At 43.1% G+C, this 21,277-nt stretch overlaps 2 protein-coding genes across 2 annotated transcripts; both read right to left on the bottom strand.

The window, feature by feature from the left end:
- Nucleotides 1-4,499: 4,499 nt before the first annotated feature.
- Nucleotides 4,500-6,143, bottom strand: LOC128491556 (uncharacterized). Its single transcript, XM_053463875.1, has 3 exons — nt 5,961-6,143; nt 5,507-5,537; nt 4,500-5,185 (listed from the first exon to the last, which is right to left on the bottom strand). The coding sequence occupies exons 1-3, from the start codon at nt 6,141-6,143 to the stop codon at nt 4,749-4,751; spliced, it is 651 nt and encodes a 216-aa protein (XP_053319850.1). The 3' UTR covers nt 4,500-4,748.
- Nucleotides 6,144-9,655: 3,512 nt separating this feature from the next.
- On the bottom strand, nt 9,656-19,170 carry LOC128492464 (E3 ubiquitin-protein ligase Rnf220-like). Its single transcript, XM_053465033.1, has 11 exons — nt 18,660-19,170; nt 14,887-15,007; nt 14,228-14,273; nt 14,047-14,127; nt 13,879-13,921; nt 13,595-13,668; nt 12,778-12,856; nt 12,386-12,470; nt 11,597-11,681; nt 11,395-11,469; nt 9,656-9,889 (listed from the first exon to the last, which is right to left on the bottom strand). The coding sequence occupies exons 1-11, from the start codon at nt 19,168-19,170 to the stop codon at nt 9,818-9,820; spliced, it is 1,272 nt and encodes a 423-aa protein (XP_053321008.1). The 3' UTR covers nt 9,656-9,817.
- Nucleotides 19,171-21,277: the final 2,107 nt, after the last annotated feature.

Raw genomic sequence — 21,277 nt, 5'->3', positions numbered from 1 at the left:
CGTCACAAAAATCGCTTTCAACCTACACAGAAATCATCTTGTCAACTGATTTACTGCCTGTGCTTTTTAACACGGTTAAAGCCGCGGTTTCGTTTTTCTTCGTCATCGCGGGAGTCCACGGGTCGGTTTTGTAAAACGTTTTTAAAAACACGCAAGATTGGGATGTTCCAAGAAGGTGATAGAATCAAGGAAGTGAGGATTTGGAGGCTGAGGGTCCACCTACATCACGTACATAGAAACATATGGCACAAAGGACGACTATATGTGTCACTGTGTCTATAGAATATTCTATATGCCAAAAAAGGGGGAGGTTCCTCGTGGGTGTAGCCGATTTGGCCCATGCTTAGGGCCAACTATTTATTGAGGGCCCCTCGATAGTAGCTCCTAGCGCTCTTACCTATTCTTTCTTACCTAATCCCTGTCCATTTTTATCACACCACCCATTTTTCCGTCTGACCCACTTTTGGCTCATGCTTTGGCCATTTTTCACCATTTTCCTGTCTTCGAAGTCTTTCCTTTCAAGACCACGGATGCTGTTGGACTGTTTCGCACCTAATGGGAAATGGAACGTAAATCCACCCCTGAGCGATGGAACTAATTAACATTCAGAAGAAAAAGTGCCTAAATTCATTTTCTCTCCTACCAAAAAGAGTGATATATTTAATATTCCAGAGGCTATCAGTATTTATCAGTAAGATACAAGATGGACAATTGGTATTTGCACTCCTCAAACTCTGGACACCTTTGTTTTGGGGTACGATAGAGGCAGGACTGGGGTTTAAGGAGGAGTGCGACCACCCGCTTAACATACCCGTCCAGCCAGCCACCTCGCTGCCCTCACAAGTCTAATTTGGACTAAAAAAAAATACCACACGCGTTTCTAACAATTTGAAACGAAGGGAATATTCTTCTGGGAATAAACCGACAAATTTTAACCCCTTAAGGACAACGGGCAGTCCCAAAACCCATTGAAAACAATGCATTTTGAGCCCGTACATGTACGGGCTTTGTCACTAAGGGGTTAAAAACTACACTTAATCAGGCAAACCAAAACACACACGTAACCCCAATGTAACATACAGACTTCGTGTTCGTGTTATAACCACTACACATATGTAGTGTCCTCAGCGATCTTGGACAGCATTAAACGTATGGGGTCTTTCCAGCTCCGGGGGGGGGGGGCCCGTTTCCAGCCCCCCAACCAAAGGCCCATTTTCCAAACATGGGACCTTCTATGATTCTATGTCACATAAGACACCATGAGGGAGCTAAGTCATGACAAAACAACTCAAGTTCCTCTACCAGTCTGGAATCCTTCCTGTAGACCGAACCCATACGGCTGGTGGGATCTAGACTCTTTCCATGCGGAAACATGGTTTTGGTTTAACGCCGAAGACGGGACTTGAGATATGCATCAAAGACACGCAGCGCAGACCCGTCTGCCTCCCTCAGATGGGGAGGAAGTTCAGCACTTTCTGCTGTCTCATAATAACTACTGTTTCCTTTCCACCTTGGAAGAAAGTTTCCATTACCACCGCGTAGCGGGGGGAAAATAACACACCGGCCAAATACTTCAAACTAGTATACTTTAATGAATGCACTTATTATTACATGCTTAATTGACGAGCAAAATCTTATAATGCTTGAACACTTAATAATGGATAATACTAATATAAATAATAATAATAATATACTAATAATTAACGGCTATCCTCACCATAGTCAGGCCACTTTATTAGGTACACCTTGCTAGTACCGGGTTGGGCCTGCTTTTGCCTTCAGAACTGCCTTCATTCTTCGTGAGATTTTGGTCCATATGGACCTGATGGCATCACAAGGGCGCTACAGATTTGTCGGCCGCACATCCACGATCGGTAGTAGATCAGTAGTTTGTGAAATTACCAGACCAGGCCATGTTCAAAGTCACTAAAATCTCCTTTCTTCCCCATTCTGATGCTCGGGTGAGTTGCTGCCGTGTGATTGGCTCATCAGCTATTTGTGTTAACAAGCAATTGAACAGGTGTGCCTAATAAAGTGGCCAGTGCATTCTGATCAATATGTGATGATCGCATGAATAGGGCTGGTTCCCAATGAATGTCACAGTTGTGAACTATGATATACTATAATATACTATTATATTATACTACTACGTAATAATATGTCCTTAGGTCACAAAGGGGTTCCCTATGTCTGAATTAGTGAGTTTTATACAGTTAAAGATGAAAGAACCAAAGATTAAAGAATTTTACATAAAGGAACAATTATTAGATGTTTGATATGCTAAAAAAAGTGTAAAAAAAGAAGAGGAAATTTGAACATTCTCTCTGTAATACTCTGACATAGGTTCTATGACATCACAGATCTAATTGGCCAGGCCACTCAATCTAGAATTCTATATTCTATTCTATATTACATACAGTACTTTTTTACTAAAACATTGGACAACGTTGCTACATTTATATATCATGGCCTAGGCTTAGGAGATCTCTGATGTAGGATTTTATGACACAGAACATGGGATATGATGTCATATCCTTGCACTCCACAGTGAGGGATGCTGCCCTGGGTCAGACCAAGGGCTCCCGAGGTAAGCACACCTCCGAAATATGCGCAGGTTTAGGGATGTATGTGGAATTAAAAAAACTTTTTTCTACTTAATTTGTCATAAACCCATTTCCACCGGAAGAAAACATGAAATAAAAATATTAATCAATAAATATTTAATGAGTAAATTTACAACTTAATTTACAAGTATAAATACATTGGAATGATCTTAAATTAAATATATAAATACATAAATAAATAGAAATAAAATAAATAGGTACAAGACAAGTATAAAAAAAAAATTACATAAAATTACATAAAATGACTTAAATCCACTTTTAACGAGGTTTTGGGGTGTAGTGGGGAAAATACAGAAGATGTAGTAATTTATAGAGATAAAATGGCCAGTAAAGGTATATGAAAATGTTCTAAAATATTTTTCATGCTACCATATCATTTTTTTGGGGCTTTTCAACAGAAAAATATCTATTTATATTCTAATATATATTGTAGATCATTTTAAAATATGTCATTTGTGTGGTTTTTTTGGCAAAGAAAAGCAACTTAGTTTAGATTGGGGAAAAGTAATATATTTGTGTTATAGCTGCTGTGATACTGGAACTTCCCTTTTAAGCATAAATGTCCTTTTTTAAATTTAAAAAAAACACATTTTATGTTAGTTTCAATTACGGAGTACTTTTTTTGAGGGCATTTTGTCACAAATTCATTGTTTCTTATTGAATTCATTGTTATTCTAGTATCAGCTGCTCCCGACGCCTTAAATTGTAGTTTAATTTTAAAAAAATAGGTTAACTTTTTAATTATTATGATCTTATAATGCATTTAATCAAAAAGATTTGAAAGATTTGATTTTTACATTTCTATTTATGTATATGAAACACAAAATATTATAAAGACATCTCTTAAAATTCTCTGTAGGCAGATACAAAAAAAAACTGACATTAAAAAAATTCACCCTAAAATATATATTTTTTCTATTATTGTATGCCTACAGGGAATTTTATCGAGGTGCCTATAGAACACATTTTTAAGTTATTTTTAAAACACATTATAAGGACAACTCCTAAAATACCCTGTAAGCCTTGTGGCAAAAAAAACTATTGAAACACATTAAAAGCCTTTTTTTAAAATAATAATAATAATTTTTTAAATGCATACAGGGAATTTTATCGAGGTGCCTATAGAACTGATTTCAAAATTATATTTAAAATGTGTTATAAGGACATCTCTTAAAATACCCTGTAAGCATCCATGCCGACAAAACTAAGTGACGTGATAAAATAATATTCTATTTATGTTTTTTTGTTTTTTTTTCAATTATTAAATGCATACAGGGGATTTAATCGAGGTGCCTATAGAACGGATTTTTTGTTTATATTTAAAAGCCGTTATAAAGACATCTCTTAAAATACCCTGTAAGCAACCATGCCAAAAAAACTGCTGTGACTCATGACACACAAAAAAAACTACCCAGAAATGGTGAATTATGGGCAGTTCTTCAATAATTTAGCGCATACAGGGAATTTTATCGAGGTGCCTATAGGGTATTATATGATACTTGAATGGCATCCCTAAAAACATCATATAGGGACAAGTTCATAAAAATGGGGTTCAAGATCTCAAAGTGGAGAGATGAGGAAGTCTATCAAAAGACTCTTTTTCTGTGAAAATGTAAAGTGATGATTGGAGGGCGAGGATGGTGAAAGAGACGGGTGAGAGATCAAAGAGATAAAGAGAGAAAATAAAGAAAAAAAGGAGAAACAGACTGGAGGAAGTGGAGAGACAGCTAAGAAGGGCTCTAATTTCCGAGACAGCGGTGATCTCACTATGTGAGTTACTCCCTAGTGCAGAGATTTACACGCTACATAAAAGCAGCACATTCTCCTTATCCAAAACCTTCTCTCCTGGGTGGCCACCCATGAGGCAGACGCTGCGTAAAACGATCTCACTAGATACTAGTGAAAAAACAAAATCTGTGGCAATTATCACACTGTGATTGTAAGGACGCCCTGTGCCGTGTTTCCAGCACGATGCAGAAGCTCAGAGAGCGCCACCATTTTTTTGGAATTACATGGTGGTCTCCAACTTCCTGTTGACCTCATAGGATATATATAAATAAGATCGAGTAGTGCAGAGTTCATGGAGGTATTATTGTCTTTGTCCTTTTTGTTGTTGTTGTATGATCATTCGTGAATTTGCACGCTGTTAAAATCACTGACCCAGAAGAGCCCGAAGAAGTTGTTGTCCTTCTGGTCCAGCTGCCAGTCGTCGTGCGGCCGGTCAGTCCAGAGATGGGTGCTCAACCGATCTCCTTTGGAAAGGTGCTTGAGACTCCCCGAGAATGACGAGGGGAAGATAGTCTTCGCCGACTCGGAGATCTGGACGCTGAGTGTCAGGAGTGGGCTCCCCTTGTCTCCATTTCTCAGGACGGTGATGGACGCCGAGCCATTCTGCTTGCAGGCAGATCTGTCGACGCATTTCAAGACCATCTGGGAGTAGACGTAATAGAGGCCGCTTTGGCCTACCTGAAGTTTCTTAGAGATACACTTGAAATTCGATCCTACGAACACGTTGCCAACGCCGTCAAGGTCACACTCCAAGGTGGTGTTACCTAGCAATGCTATATGGGGGGGAAAAAGGTTGATATTATATATTGTCATGCCAAGAGCTGGTGGAAAGATAGAATTAGAGAGACATACTAAGAATTAGAGAGACATACTAAGCTTTTAGCTTAAGATAGTCGGTTCCTCGGTGGAATTTTTCTACTAGATCCACAATGGATGTCATTTAATTCTGTAGAATATTGTCAACTTTAATCTGCTGAGGCTCCATCAACGTAACATATTGTAATGGAATGTAGCTCTCTGAATGTGCTTAGAAGAACCCATATTCTTTATCGTTCAAGTAGAAATAATAAATAATTAAAAAAAAGGACTCTTACTTTTTTCTGTCACAAGGTGCGCATTGTTTCTCTGTAAAGAAAGAGAGAAAAATCGAAATTACAACATAAGAAAAATAAAACAAGAAGAGAAGTAGGTTAGCACCAAAACATTGAATGTATATCTGAAGATGTGTAATATGTATAATAAAAAAAATGGTTATTAAATTATTTAAAAATATTTTTTTCCATAGAAGGGAATAATTTAAATTATTTCCTCCGCAACCCTACACCATAAAAAAAAATAGAATTATCTTTCTTAATTTTTAATATTATTATGCTAGTTTTTGGTTTTTTTTACCTTTTTAAACTTTTTTTTTAAACTTTTATTTATTTATTTATTTATTTATTTTACTTTTTTTTTTTATACCGAACTTTTGTAAAATACAAGCATAGGAAGATTTTTTTTTGATTTTTTTTAAATCAGAATTTGATATTCTCCGAATATGGTACTTACTTGGTGGTCCGTGAGTTCCTTCCACTGGTGACCCAGACGGGGTTTCTCCCAGGCAAAATAAAAGGCACACATCAGCCCCACGGCTAAGGTCAGCAGCACCAATGAAACGACCAAGCAGTAATCCAGACAGCGATGTCTTCTCCGTGAGTCTCCTGGGCATTCTGGGTCCACCGAGGTGGTCATGGTTGTCTTCTGGGGGGGTGGAAGAGGAGCACAGAGTTCTCTCCGCTTGCAACTCGAGTTTTAAGTGTGTGTGTGTCACTGCCGATTCTCCGTTATATACAAACGCAGAGAGGAAGTTCAGAATGGGGTTTCCAAGACAGAGAGAGAAAAAAAAGCACATCTGAACATAGCGGAGATTTCCACTGTGTGACTGAAAGTGAGGGAGTGAAAGAGAGCGGCAGAGAGACAGAGAGAGAGTGACGGAGAGAGAGAGTGACGAGGAGGGGGGATTATGTGGGCACAGTGAAACTAGGATTTAAGGGTAATTTTAAGGTGTTTGTGTGAACATGCGCGTGCTAGGTTGAAACCGTAGAGATAATGGGTCTGGATAGAAGTTAAATATAGTAAATATTTACCCCAAATAGTGGAGACGGGGCTGTAAATACCCCCAAATATTGGAGACGAGGCTGTAAATACCCCCAAATATTGGAGACGAGGCTGTACATAACCCCAAATATTGGAGACGAGGCTGTAAATACCCCCGAATATTGGAGACGAGGCTGTAAATACCCCCAAATATTGGAGACGAGGCTGTACATAACCCCAAATATTGGAGACGAGGCTGTAAATACCCCCGAATATGGGAGACGAGGCTGTAAATACCCCCAAATATTGGAGACGAGGCTGTACATAACCCCAAATATTGGAGACGAGGCTGTAAATACCCCCAAATATTGGAGACGAGGCTGTAAATACCCCCAAATATTGGAGACGAGGCTGTAAATACCCCAAATATTGGAGACGAGGCCATTAATAAACTGAGTGGGGGAAAGGTTCTTATAAAATACAGTATACTGTGAGCGAGACCAAGTCGCACGGCCTGTGTTAAGGTAGAACTCAAGATTATAGCCGGAAGAATTAGCATAAACTTTCCAGAATGTTTCCAAGAGATTTAGCCGTTTTGTGAAAGTTTGTGTACATTTTCTATACGCTAAACTAATTTTTTGATGATTTGATGATATCTCCCCTACTGTGAAACTGCTGATCAGAGACTATTTATTTATTACAGAATGCGAGCTCCCGTTTCACTGTCGCCGTGGGGGTCCTCGCGTTCAGCCAATTTCAGGGGTGTAATAAATTTCAGGCCAGAAGACCCTGGCCCTTTGGACTCCCCCCCCCCCGTGGCCTATGCTTGTGTTTTTGTCGGATGGGACCAGCCCCATTAAATTGGTTTGGAGTGGGAGGAGAATTGAGCAGGCAGTGGGCGTGGCTAAACAAACACCACTCCCCTGCCCTGGAGAAACAGGACAGTGACCCGGAGACGTGGGCCACGCATCGCTTCACCCGGAGACGCCAGGTCAAACCTGCACTTAGCAGATCTGCGCCCAAACATGGATTCTTGGTAAGATGAAAACATGGAAATCCAAGGCTTTGCTCACGTTTGCACCCTAGAATACACGTTATGATGTTATATTGAGTCTACAACAAAAATATGGGGTTTCCTTGGATACAGCAGTGCGTGGTGGTATTTATTTCCTAAGGGAACAAAAAATACAATAATACGAGGAAAATCCGAACAGAAAACTAATTGCATCAAGTCCAAGATTTCTCCTCATCGCCTTGATCCAGATGGAGGCCGTCAAAAACTCTTTGAAGGTCGCGCATCAGGGGTGACTCCGCCGAACGTAGCACCGGATCGACCGATATTTCAAGAGAAGCGTCGACCGGTTCCTCGGCGGGGCGTAAACCTAGTCCGACCCATCACCTCCACAGGCCGCGGATTCCAGAGCTTTACTGCCCTCCTTGTTTAGGGTGGAGATGCTGTTCGTTGGATAGAAATGGGTGGCCTCCTCTATATTGTCCATACCAGATCAGGATCCCTGCAGGATAGTGGATCATCTGGAATGGGTTTAATTGCCCCCGCCTGGGTAATACAGGTCTCCACGAGACTTTCTTCCTTAAACCCACAGGTATTGGTTTTAGAAGTCATCTTCTTCACCCACCTCCAACCCCAAACCAGAGCCGATGCCCTTGGAAATTCTAACCAGGGCTACAACGGAGAACATGAGGCAACCACAGCCGTGAAAGAAACATGATTCACCTGGAGCAAGCTTGAGTATAGCATGGAAAAGGGGAAGAGGACGATGACCGAATGCGGTGTCATTCTACAGAGCTTTAGTGTAGAACTGCGCATGCTTTGTGCATCTGATTCTGTCTTCATCTGTAGTCAGTTCTGACTACAAATGGTTAAAGATATGATAACTGTGACCTGTAAGGAGATGATATTCTTATCATTAAGTCACCTGTGCTCAAGCAGGGACTTCGGCTGTGATTAAAAAAAAAAACACCAAGTCATCTTTAAATAGAATACTAAGGAGTCATCTATCTCCAGACTGCGTGACCTGGAGAATCTGCCCGTTCGCCCCGAGATAGGGGTAAAAGACTCAGGGCAAGCCCTGAACCCAGGAATTAGCCACCACTGATTTACACCACACCCCAGTGGCAATTAAATCACAAGGTTATTGGTGTACCTGGGATCCCGCTCGGTCTCAGTGGTTTTTGCCCCAATCTCAGGGTGGAGGGGCAAGTCTTTGGGTCACACAGTCATCAGTTAACTCATTCATACTCTCCATTGATCTGATGATATCTAAGGCTCCTAATTAATTAGTGCTTTTGCTATCAGTATGTTATGGTTGATATCCCTGCTTGAATGCAGGTGACTCTACTAAATGTATCTTTAAAGAAGAACAAGTCAGGGTTTCCTTGAGCATCAGTATTAGACCCATTTGGGCAACACATTTAGCGAGTCACTACGTAGAATCTTAATATTAAGGGGTTAATATTTCAGGAGTCTCAGGGGCAGCTCATTTAGAAAGGTCCCCCCAGTCCCAGATAACAGGGTGCTGAGCGGCTCGAGGGTCCCTACTGGACAGGACATGGAGACATAGAATTTGACAGATCAGGCCCATTCGGCCCCATCTAGTCTGCCCATTTAAAGACTCTGACCCTAACCAGTCCTTGGTCTAAATTCCGTGACTGTATTAACTTCTGCTGGGAGGCAGTTCCATTTATCTACCACCCTCTATGTATTTTATATCTAAACATTTTAGTACATCCGACCTCTACCACTGCAACAAAAAATGACCCAAAAGATCTGTTTGAACCATTTTATTTTTCAAAGACACGCTTTATTATCATTCTTGAATTTGCATACGCTAATAATAAAGGGTTAATCCCGCCTTCGTCCAATCAGTACGACGGTTCCCATATAGTCCGTATATACCGCATTTTACAATAAAAATGCCAGCCTGGTAAATAACAACAACAAACCTAGGGGACTTCTCTTTGGGGGGGAGTGGCTTTGTGAAGGGGGCGGGGCTAGATATACACAAGGGCGGAGTGAGCCAGTTGAAGGGCGTGGTTAGCCCTGTGAGGGGCAGGGCTAGCTTCAGATAACATTAAATGGAAAAGGGGGGGTGGCTTAAAACGGTATCCCCGCCCTGGAGATCGAAAAGGGTGACCTGAAGACGCCAGGGAAGCAGAGCGTCGCCTAGAGACTCCGGGTCAACCCCTAGAGAGTTCCCTGGTATGCAAAATCAGATGAGACATCCTGGTTTAAAATGCTCTGATTGTTGTGACGGGCGTCTGTGGATCGGTCTGTAGGATGTGACATCAATGGTGCAATGCTCTGCAGGTCATAAGTACACCCTGCGCAGGTCGCTGGGGGATGTGATGGTGTTGCACTGGGGACATAGCTTTTTCGCGCCCTGGGGATGAGAAATAAAGATGGGTTGGGCATTAGTGAAAGTTTATGGCATTGCTAATCTCATCACTAGCAGCCAGCGCTCTCAGAAATACAACATACACTTTTTAAAGGTGCTGTCCCATCGATACTGCTGGGTTTAGAAACAGCATTCTTAGTACAGGTGATCGCCTAAACCCTTCAAACCTTTGACATTGTGCTGGGAATGCTTAATGATCATGTGACCCAAATGCAGGCACCGATAGGCTGTTGCCATAGAAAGTGAAAGAGCCTCTTAAAAATGTTTGTGTTGTTTTCATGCGATTAAACCATAGGAGGAAAGATTAAAATGATGCTACTAGAATACAAATAAATAAATGCTTTTTTTTTCTAAAAGTAACAGCGCCTTTAAAAAAAATGAAAAAAATGTGATTTTTTAAAATTATCTTTAAATTAATTACCCCCCCCCGCTGGACTTTAAACAAAAATGAAAAGTTTCAAGATATTCAGTGAATAATTCTTATGTGTCGTCAAAAATCCTGTTTCCATGAGATATTAGAAGAAAAAGAGGAAAAAGGGTTTCTTTTCTTACATCATCGTAACCCATCCCATCCTGTCTGATTCAGCGGTTCTTTTCATATAAGCTGTCAAACCCTCGGAAGTCCCTTTTTCAAAGTATCCTAATCTGGTGACCACTGGAACCTACATGGCAATTTTCATGGGCCGATCTGAGATAAATAGTGTTTGGGTTGTGAGGAACTGAAGCGTAGAATCTGCGGCAGATCAGACCCGCCCGGCCCGTCTAGTCGCCCATTTTGGGCCAGGAACAAAGCCATTTCTGGCTATAACATAACTGCAAAGGGGTTTTCTAACCATCAATTCGCCTTTTCAATTGTGTTAGTATGTGTGGGGGTTATTGTGTGTGGGTGTTAGTGTGTGTGCGTTTTAGTATGTGTGCGTGTTGGTATGTGTGTGTTAGTGTGTGTGGGTGTTAGTATGTGTGCGTGTTGGTATGTGTGTGTTAGTGTGTGTGAGTGTTAGTGTGTGTGGGTGTTAGTGTGTGGAGTGTGGGGGTGTGTGCGTGGGTTTGCGTAGGGGTTAGTGTGTGTGTGTGTTAGTGTGTGTGGGTGTTAGTATGTGTGCGTGTTAGTGTGTGTTAGTATGTGTGTGTGTTAGTATGTGGGTGTGTTAGTGTGTGTTAGTGTGTGTGTTAGTATGTGTGGGTGTTATTGTGCGTGGGTGTTAGTATGTGTGCTGGTATGTGTGTGTGTTAGTGTGTGTGGGTGTTAGTATGTGTGCGTGTTAGTGTGTGTTAGAATGTGTGCGTGTTAGTATGTGGGTGTGTTAGTGTGTGTGTTAGTATGTGTGCGTGTTAGTATGTGTGGGTGTTATTGTGTGTGGGTGTTAGTATGTGTGTGTGTGGGTGTTAGTATGTGTGCGTGTTAGTGTGTGTTAGAGTGTGTGCGTGTTAGTATGTGTGCGTATTAGTGTACATATACATATAGATATATAAAGAGGAGTTACAGTTACCAGCGATCGCAGCCAGCATCCCTCGCAGTGAATGTGCCAGCACTGGATGGAGGTGACGGGGACACTGTATGAATCCTGCAAAACATAACGCAACCCGGATCAGCCCCAGGACATGCTAACTGCACGTGTAACTGCCATGTGGGAGCCGTGGAGGTGGCAGGCGTGCGGTCACCAGTGACACGGGGAAGGCGCGAGGACTCACCAGGCAGATGTGGCAGGTATTTGCATTTCGTAATTTTTCTGTCAGTTCCTGTATTTTGAGTCTCAGCGTCTCTAAACTCAGGTCCCTGAAAGCAACGCAAGTGGAAGAACTAAGAGCCTGAACACCAGGACAGACGCACATGCATACACGCACACGCTTACACGCACACACATACACGCACATGCTTACATGCACATGCTTACACACACACATACACGCACATACATACACGCACACACATACATGCATACACGCACACACATACATACACACACATACATGCACACGCTTGCACGCACACACATACACGCACACACATACACGCATACACGCACACACATACGCGCACACATGCATACACGCATACACACACACATACATGCACACACATACACACACACACTCACACGCTTACACCCAGCTACCATTCATGCTACCCAAAGTCATAAGTATCAGCCACCTTGGGCACCAAGTTAAAAAAGCTTTTGCCAGCTAACAATGGGGAAAATGATTATAACGGATATCATCCTCTGAAGTTAAGTCGCAGAGACTTTTGGAACCTCAGAGGTCTCTCCTGCAGATGCTATGATTTCATCTGAAGAAGAGACCTCCGAGGTCCCAACCTTACGCAACAATACATATTTCCCTAGATTGGCCCCGATAAATGGCATCAATTAGAGATGTGATTAGTCAACGAAGGCTGTGATGGAAGACAAGATCCACACTACAGCCTCGCGCATGCACACACATGCACACTACGAGCAGCTTTGTGTGTTTGGTGTAGGTTACCTTGATGGGTGGGTGGCAGAAATGTTCTCGTTATCAGATTCCTCGCTGGGGCTGGACAAGCCGCTGCCGGGAGACGCCTGACAGTCTGAAGAGAGAGGCCGTGGAAGAAACAATTAGAGCGCCACCATTTAAAGCTGCGGTTCCACTTGGACAAAACTTTGATTGCGCTCTCTAGCAGAGATATAGTAGATCTGGATTATCGCATCAAAACAATATAGAAACGTTTCAATGCCCCACCCCCCATTTATATGGAAACAACCCATCAGTGACTTCTTTTGAATCACATGACAATTAAACGTCCCCACCAAAAAACTATTTTTTAAGAATTATTTTTGGGAAGGGTTTGAGCATGCATGACTTTTTACTTTTTCCAGTCTTTTTCCGCTTCTTACCTGCTTCATGGGACAATGGTTTCTCGGGAGTCCTGGCCTCGTCCTCCCATTGGCTTTCCTCTGAGACCATCTTAATAGGCTGCGATCCCCCCGTAAAAACCAGACACAGACCATGTTAAAAGAGAGAGAACGTGTAAGTTCCGTGTTCCCAAGTAGATATATAAATCTAGAATTACACCTTAGCCTTTGACCCTCCGGTGCTAAATATTATTCCAATAATTCTAAACTCCCCTCCTGTTCTTTGTTAAATGTCTCTCTCCCATCCCCCTCTCTCTCTTCTCTCCTCCAAGCCGGACATATTGAGATCCCTTAATCATCCCTGATTATTCGCCCTCCTTTGAATTCTCTCCAGAATGTCAATAACCTTCTGGAGAAGAGGTCTCCAAAATTCCCAAAGGAACCTCCGTTGCTCTGAGAACGTCGCTCTACCAAAAAAAAAAAGGAACGCTGTAGGTTCACCAAATCACAGCTCTCGTTTTGGGCAAGTTGCTGAAGAACGACAAGGTCAATTGGCTGTGTTGGGCTCGAGTAAACGGTGTAAAACCCAACCAAACATGACCATTCTTTGCCCAGGAATGATATTTCTCTGGCCAGCTTTGGTTAACACCCAACACAATCCCTTATTACCCTCAACTGGGCCAACACAGAAAATGGCGTAGAGTTATTCGGAATGTCAGAGGCCTCTCTTCTTCAAATGGAATCATTCCGATGGAATCATGAAGAGGCCTCTGAGGTTCTAAAAGGTAACCTTACATCTTTTTCTATGTTGGCCTGATAAAAAGTTATCAACTTGGACCAAAGAATCCATTATTCTCACCGTAATCCCCTGCGTGAGATCACTGTGAGTCTCCTCTGTATGCACTCGGCCTCTTTTACACCTTCCTGCTCGGGCTGTTTGGCAGACAGAGAGACAAAGTGAGTCCAATACAAAGATAAGGCTAGAAACAGAATCTGGCAGCAAATCAGATCCATTCGGTCCATCTAGTCTTCTCCTAGTCCTTGGTCTCGTCTTAGCTTCCATTTCTGGTAAGCTTTTCCACTTATCTACCACTATCTCGGTAAAGTACTAGTCTTACAGTCCGTAACTGAGGGGGGCCTCACCTCCAAGACGTTCCTCTCGGTTGATTTTAACTTGTTGATAAACCTTAACGAAGAAAAAAAGATAACATTATCATCCCATCAGGATAACACAAACGTTGCGTCATAACGACCGACCGTTCCATTCCATTTTCCATCACAATTAATGCCGACGAAACCACAATAACTCACTTGTTGCCTGTCAAGTTTCTGCCCATCTTCTGAGGTCATTAATGGTGAGTCACTGGGAGAAGTCCTCCCTAGCACTGGGGACTAGACAAAAAAAAGAAGAGGAAGGAAGAGGTAAAAGAGATATAATAAGTAATGTCGTCGACGTACCATCATGCAAATATATGTATTATTTGGTATTTACCTGCGAGATGATACGTTGTGTGGCTTCCAACTGTGCATCCGTCTCACTTCAAGAGAGGAAATATAGTAGAATTAGACTTCCATTGTGAATTCTTTCATACCATAAACACATATGATAGCCTATGCATTCTGAAGATACAACATTGGCAGGACCTTTCCCACGAAAAGGTCCAGGTTGGCCTCTTTAGAATGTATAGTAATAATCATCGAGTTGACCAAGCATTATGCTGGGTCACAGTTGGTCCTTCATAATCCATGGTTGGTAAATTGGAATGTCTCATTGTTTAGTCATTAAACTCCATAATTTACTCTTCTTACTGTTGAGACAGAATGTTCCATGTTTCCTTGCGTAGAAGAACATTGCGTGATGTCCTCTCCTTATGTATTAAGAAGGGCTAACCTGAATGAGCTTCTGAGAGAAGGACTCAGCTCCATGGGCATCTTAACGTGGGGAGATTTATGGAACCTCACTTCATATGGACTATGCTTTATGAAGGACCTCATCGTCCAGGAGACACTTGTCAGAATTGACCCCTCATACTGCTTAAGTCAGGGAGGTGAGACGTCAACTCTCCGGCCAACTCCCACTTTAGTGAATAAATCCCCAGTGTGTTACTTGATGTATGTTTGAGGCACATGGGCCATGCTGGGGTCTGTTACCTGTCAGAGAGCTGCTCCAGATGTTCCAACTCTTCTTGCAAGTGCAGCGACAGCTCATCTTTCTGAAGGTGTCTGTGGCACAGAGGACACAGTAGGGACAATGGGACCGAGGACTTCTTATCTGGAACAGAACAAACATGGACGGTCATTTGGTAAGAGCGTTGAAACGGATTAAGTCTTTCAGAACTAGAAGGCACTAGAGGCTATTACTATGTGCGGGGGATAGAGGCTATTACTATGTGCGGGGGATAGAGGCTATTACTATGTGCAGGGGATAGAGGCTATTACTATGTGCAGGGGATAGAGGCTATTACTATATGTAGGGGATAGAGGCTATTACTATGTGCAGGGGACAGAGGCTATTACTATATGTAGGGGATAGAGGCTATTACTATGTGCAGGGGATAGAGGCTATTACTATATGTAGGGGATAGAGGCTATTACTATGTGCAGGGCATAGAGGCTATTACTATATGTAGGGGATAGAGGCTATTACTATGTGCAGGGGACAGAGGCTATTACTATATGTAGGGGATAGAGGCTACTACTATGTGCAGGGGATAGAGGCTATTACTATGTGCAGGGGATAGAGGCTATTACTATATGTAGGGGATAGAGGCTATTACTATGTGCAGGGGATAGAGGCTATTACTATGTGCAGGGGATAGAGGCTATTACTATATGTAGGGGATAGAGGCTATTACTATGTGCAGGGGATAGAGGCTATTACTATGTGCAGGGGGGGGATAGAGGCTATTACTATGTGCAGGGGATAGAGGCTATTACTATGTGCAGGGATAGGGGCTATTACTATGTGCAGGGGATAGAGGCTATTACTATGTGCAGGGGATAGAGGCTATTACTATGTGCAGGGGATAGAGGCTATTACTATGTGCAGGGGATAGAGGCTATTACTATGTGCAGGGGATAGAGGCTATTACTATATGTAGGGGACAGAGGCTATTACTATATGTAGGGGACGGAGGCTATTACTATATGTAGGGGATAGGGGCTATTACTATATGTAGGGGATAGAGGCTATTACTATGTGCAGGGGTTAGAGGCTACTACTATATGTAGGGGACGGAGGCTATTACTATGTGCAGGGGATGGGGGCTATTACTATGTGCAGGGGACGGAGGCTCTTATCATGTGCATGAGGCTAGCACTGGCCGCACGGCCGAGGTGGGCCGTTTGCACGGAGCGTTCTTTGTGTCCGCGGTATCTGTTAACAGTCGTTTTATCCAGAATTGCTAATTTTCTGCCTAGCTGGAGGCTCCATTCTTTGACGCATCCTCCCATCAGCTTTCAGTGGCAGGAGCAATTAGCGCTCCGTGGGGAGGCTGTGACCTTTCAGCCGTGCTCCATGACCCCGAATAACACCCCCCCATTATACAGCGACAAAGAGCGATGGGGGGCCGCCTGGGCGCCAGATAACCTCCTATAGATTTGCACCCGCCGGTCCGCTGACATCGAATCAATAGGTGACCTGCCATGTTACAGATACCCAAACACATGCTTCGTGGGGTAATCGGGGCGACGCATTAACACCACCAGAGAAATCAACCCCTGCCATAGGCAGGCTGAGGATCCTGAGAGTTGCAGTTCGATATCTACCACCTGTCGGCTTTCCGTGGTCTATATCTGTCTGCCTAGGTGATAAAGCTTGCCGTAGACCATGTTTTTTATCTGGTATTAGATATGCCAGATAGTAAATTGTAAAGAGTCATACAATTGGAACAGCCTCCCAGCAGAAGTGGTAGAGGTTAATACAGTGAGGGAATGTAAACATGCATGCGATAGGAATATGGCTGAGTCTTTACAGACTAGATGGGCCGAATTGGGTCTATTTATTTTTCTAAGAATGGGTTTTTTGGGACAGTCCTGAGAAATTCAGGACTGTTGGACATGAGACAGTCTGACGTTCATTGGGGATATTTGGAGGTGGGAATTTACTAGTAGGTGTAGGTGGTATCGACGTTTGCACAGGGAAGTTATCTGAATGTACAGAAGTGGTATAACGAGCGCCTGTATCCACTACACATTGGTTATTGAAAGGAAAGTGAAATTGTGCGCGTCGGCCGGCTTCCTGTTTCAGGTTTACGGAGCTTTACCTGAAGCCCATCTGCCTACCAGAGCCCTATAGGGGCCGGAGAGTATATGACGTGGTGTATGGAATCATACCTGCCAACAGTCCTGAATTAGTAGGGACAGTCGTGATTCCAAAGCCACATTGCCTAGTAGGCACGTCCTGGGCATTAAGCCGCGGGCTGAATTTAAAGGTGGGGCACGATGGGGGTACCCTTCGGAGCTACAGGTGTGTTTAGCTATTACCCCCCCATGCCACCTCCTAACAATGCTTTCTGCGGGGGGTGAGACCGGCCCCTCCTACCCATTCCATACAATCTCCATGAGAATGAGGAGAGGTCTTCTGAACGCCGAGGTTGGGGGGAGAAGTGGGAAATTGCTAATGGGATGGTTCATGCTGCCCCTCCCCACCCTCCATTTATTTGTCCCCTTTTATTCTGCTGCACTCCCTCCTTCTCGCCTGTGCTTCCTGACTCTCTCTCTTATTCATACGTCCTGCTAATCTCTCGTCCTTTGTCTCTCCCTCTCTCTCTCCCTCTCTCCCTCTCTCTCTCGCTCTCTCTCCTGGGATCTCCAGAGGAGCATCTGCTCAAATCCGAGTCAGTGCCCTCAATTTAGCGTAGTATCGACCCTCCGCCATCCCCGCTTGGCACGTGGACCCGAATACATTAAACAAGTCGGCCGTCGAAGCCATTGGGACGGCATATTTGGCTCATGTGCTCAGCAACTCCCATCATGCTCAGCCTGCTCTGGCATTTTCCTCCAGGACAACAAATCAGTTTGACTTATTTTGTTGGAACCACCTGTGTTCAAGCAGGTATAGCCAAACCTGTTCAGTTAGCGTCGCCATAGTAGGAATTTTACACTTTACCCTGTCCAATGGGGGTACTTGAAAGACATTAGAACACCTGTGTTCAAGCAGGGGTTTTACCATTTCTTCATCAAAGACCTCCAACTGGGAAGTGGCCGTGGCCCTTAAACGTGGTGTAAAAAAATAAAATCAACTCTGGGTCAAACCATGATAGGCCATGAGAAAATACAGCACTCCATACTACAAATCCCATCACGCTTAGCCTGGCGATAGAAATGCTACAAAGACATTGTATCTAGTCTTCTAGAAAAGAGGGTCTTTTGAAGGCTTATGGGGGAAGCGCCGAAGCCTCCGCAGTTGGAATGCAGGAAGATCCATTTTTATGCAAATGTTAACAAATTACCCCAAAATAAATAAACCGGTTAATTTGTAACCGGCAGCAACAATGGCGGAACGCAAACTCAAAACGCCTGCTCCCATCATCCCCATCCTACCGCGCGGCATTACCTTCTCAAACGCTTACATTTAATGAAGTGACGGCAATCTGAGATATCGAGGAGAGGAGAAAAGCGAAACAAACTTAGTTTGGGGGGGGGGCACTACCGGCCCTTTAAGAAGAGACAATCGTGAAGAATGCAAGCAATCGTGTTTGCGGTAAACTTAACCCCCGACTATAACATCCTGTCTGCTAAAACGGTCTAATTTGAATACGATTCTTTGAATTCTTGAAACCAGTTCCGTCATGATGCCTGGCGGATCACTCTCATCACTCCAGCCCTTCTGGGTTCTGATGGATCCACATGAAGGATCTATGAAGTCTTCTACCCAACCCGAAAGTATAATATATATCCTTGACTCGACTCCCAGTTCTTACCTTTTTTGTGCGCACTTGACCTTGCTTTGGGAGAACTTCTGTGAGATATTTGGGGGATCCCAGAACCTCCTTGAACACGAGGAACCTCCATCCCTGTTTCCATGGGAAGATATCGGATCTGGAGGGTCTCTGCATCGCCCTTCATCCTTTTAGGGTTCAAAAATCCAGGCTGGAGTCTCTCCACTCCCTCTGATAGACGGAAAGCACCAAAGGGGTGAAGTGCTCCGTACCCCAAAACCCCCACTCCTGCCCGGTCCAGACGATGATGTCCATATTGTGGGGGAAGCGGAAGAAGTTGAGGGGGGCAGGTAGAGTTCATGTGCTCCTGAGGTGGGTACAGGAGAGGGTAAGCTGGGCTTAGGTAGGTGATTTGAGGGGGTTTCTCCATGGACATTGGGACTGTATAATGAGGTGGCTGTTGCGTACCCCCAAGGGGACCTTCAGAAGAAGTCACCATAACCAGCAAGGCTGGAGATGCCAGACCATTGATCAGACCAGGGTTGTTGTCCATCTCTTGAAGGCTGACCTTTTCTAAAAAAAAAAGAAATGGAAAGGAAATAAAAAATCCAAATTACCGGTAATTTTTATTAATTTCCACGAATGGTAATATTATCTGGGGAAGCCATACTGCTAAAGTGGGACATCCTATTTGAAGAGTCCTTCAGACAATGGAGTATTTGGTGTCCATGGACGGCTAAGTTTGGCTGGGTTCTTCTTACCAAGTTCATATGGAATCCTACTCTAGCAGTAAACTCAGCATGGGGTTCTTACTGACAGAACGCAAACCAACGAATAAAGAATTTATTGTGTTTCTGTAAATTATCTACCTACCTCCAAAATTTGGGGCCAACCAAATGCAGCCGTGATGGCATTATTCACACTTTCTAAAGACACTTTTTAGATATATCTCCCTCAGAAGTCTCTCCCATCAGTGGTGTTCCCAAAATGACTTTGTACTAAGCTTTGGGGACCAGAAGACGTATTTTTAATACACAGGTCACAAAAGGATTCTATAATATATCCCTTCCCACTGCAGGTGCCCCACATAGAAGAATGTGGGTTATTCGACCCCCCAACCATAGGGTGATCATGTCTATTTCTTCCCCCATAAGAAGCGATTCTTAAATACATAGCATATGGATTCCACCCCCCTTGTGTATAGACAATCAAGGACTTCATAACAGATATACATCTCCCATTTAGGTTTAACCATTTGGAACATGGTGGACATTGGGTTCCAGAGCACCTGAGGTTCTAGTGGTTGCCTTCACCCTTGGATGGTCTGTAGGATAATTACTCACAATCAGAGATCAGATCACGTCCTTCTTCTTCACTTCTTCTTTTCCAACTCGTTCTCTCTTACTTTCTCTCCTTTCAGGGTTTTTTTCCCGCTCCGTTGGTGGTCTCTGCTCTTCAGAGTCCACCAATGGATTTCAATTCCCAATATCTCCCACTTAATGCCCTTATTTCGTCCCACCCTCCCGCTCTCCCTAAATATATATATTAGCCCTCTATCTGCTCACTTTGCTGCTTCGTCTTGTCCTCTCCAATCGACGTTCTTCTCTCTCTCTCTCTCTTGTTCTACGTTCCTCTCTTGACTCTGTGTCCACCCTTCTGTTCCCAGGACATTAAGATCCCATCAGTAATACCCTCCCTGTCCCTCCTCAGCCTTTTCTCTTGAAATTAGCATTTCTATGGCACCTGCTTCCTGCCCCAGTGAAGCTTTTCACCCAAGAGAGGGGTCACTGACAAATTATCGGCATTAATTCATTGCTCAATTGACAAAGAGTTTAACGGCTCAACGTTGATGACCACCAGAGAGGGACCACACTGACAGATACGTCCACAAAGCTCTATCCTAAACGGGAAAAAAAAATAAAACCGAACTAAAAAAAAAAATATAAAGTTAATCAATACGGGTTGTTTTATTTGACGCGCATCAGAATTAAAATTACTAATAAAATTATTTATTAAAATTAAATTATTAAAAAATAAAAAAAAATATATATAGATTTTTTTGGAGCCCATGTTAATTTAATCAATATTATTTCACGTGACGGATTTTTTTAATGCTTATGCTTAAGCCGTAATAAATAGCTGAAATGTATTAACTATGTAAGAAAAAAATATCGTTTTTGGTTGCTAGCATAAAGGAAAAAAAAATAGTGGGTTTTATGCATGTAAACAAAAAAAAGGCACAATCTTTTGTAAACGATACTGGAAAGTTCAGCCGCAAACAGAGTTTTGAGAAATGACGTGGTTTGAACGTCTGTACGGATGCCAGCGAGGACCAAAATGTTGACCCACATATTTACATCAAGAAAATATATATGTCGAGACCTTTTTTTCCGAACCATTCGGCCCTGTCTAGTCGCCCGTTTTCCCTGCTGTAAAGCCACTCTATCCCGTTGCCCTGCTTTTTAGGAGCTATTTGTCCCCATATAGTTGCCCGTTTCCTGCTGTAAAGACTTAAACCTTAACCTTAACCAGTCGTTGGTCTCGACTTAGGAGCCGTATGTCTATCTCATGCATGTTGAAGTTCCCCCGCTTCTGCCGGGAGGCCGGTTCCGCTTATCTACCACCCTCTCAGTAAAGTAAAGTAAAAGCGAGGCTTTGGA

The sequence above is a fragment of the Spea bombifrons genome, chromosome 4 (genome assembly GCF_027358695.1).
Source record: "Spea bombifrons isolate aSpeBom1 chromosome 4, aSpeBom1.2.pri, whole genome shotgun sequence".
Classification (NCBI taxonomy): Eukaryota; Metazoa; Chordata; class Amphibia; order Anura; family Pelobatidae; genus Spea; species Spea bombifrons.
This window is presented reverse-complemented; position numbering and strand designations above follow the sequence as displayed.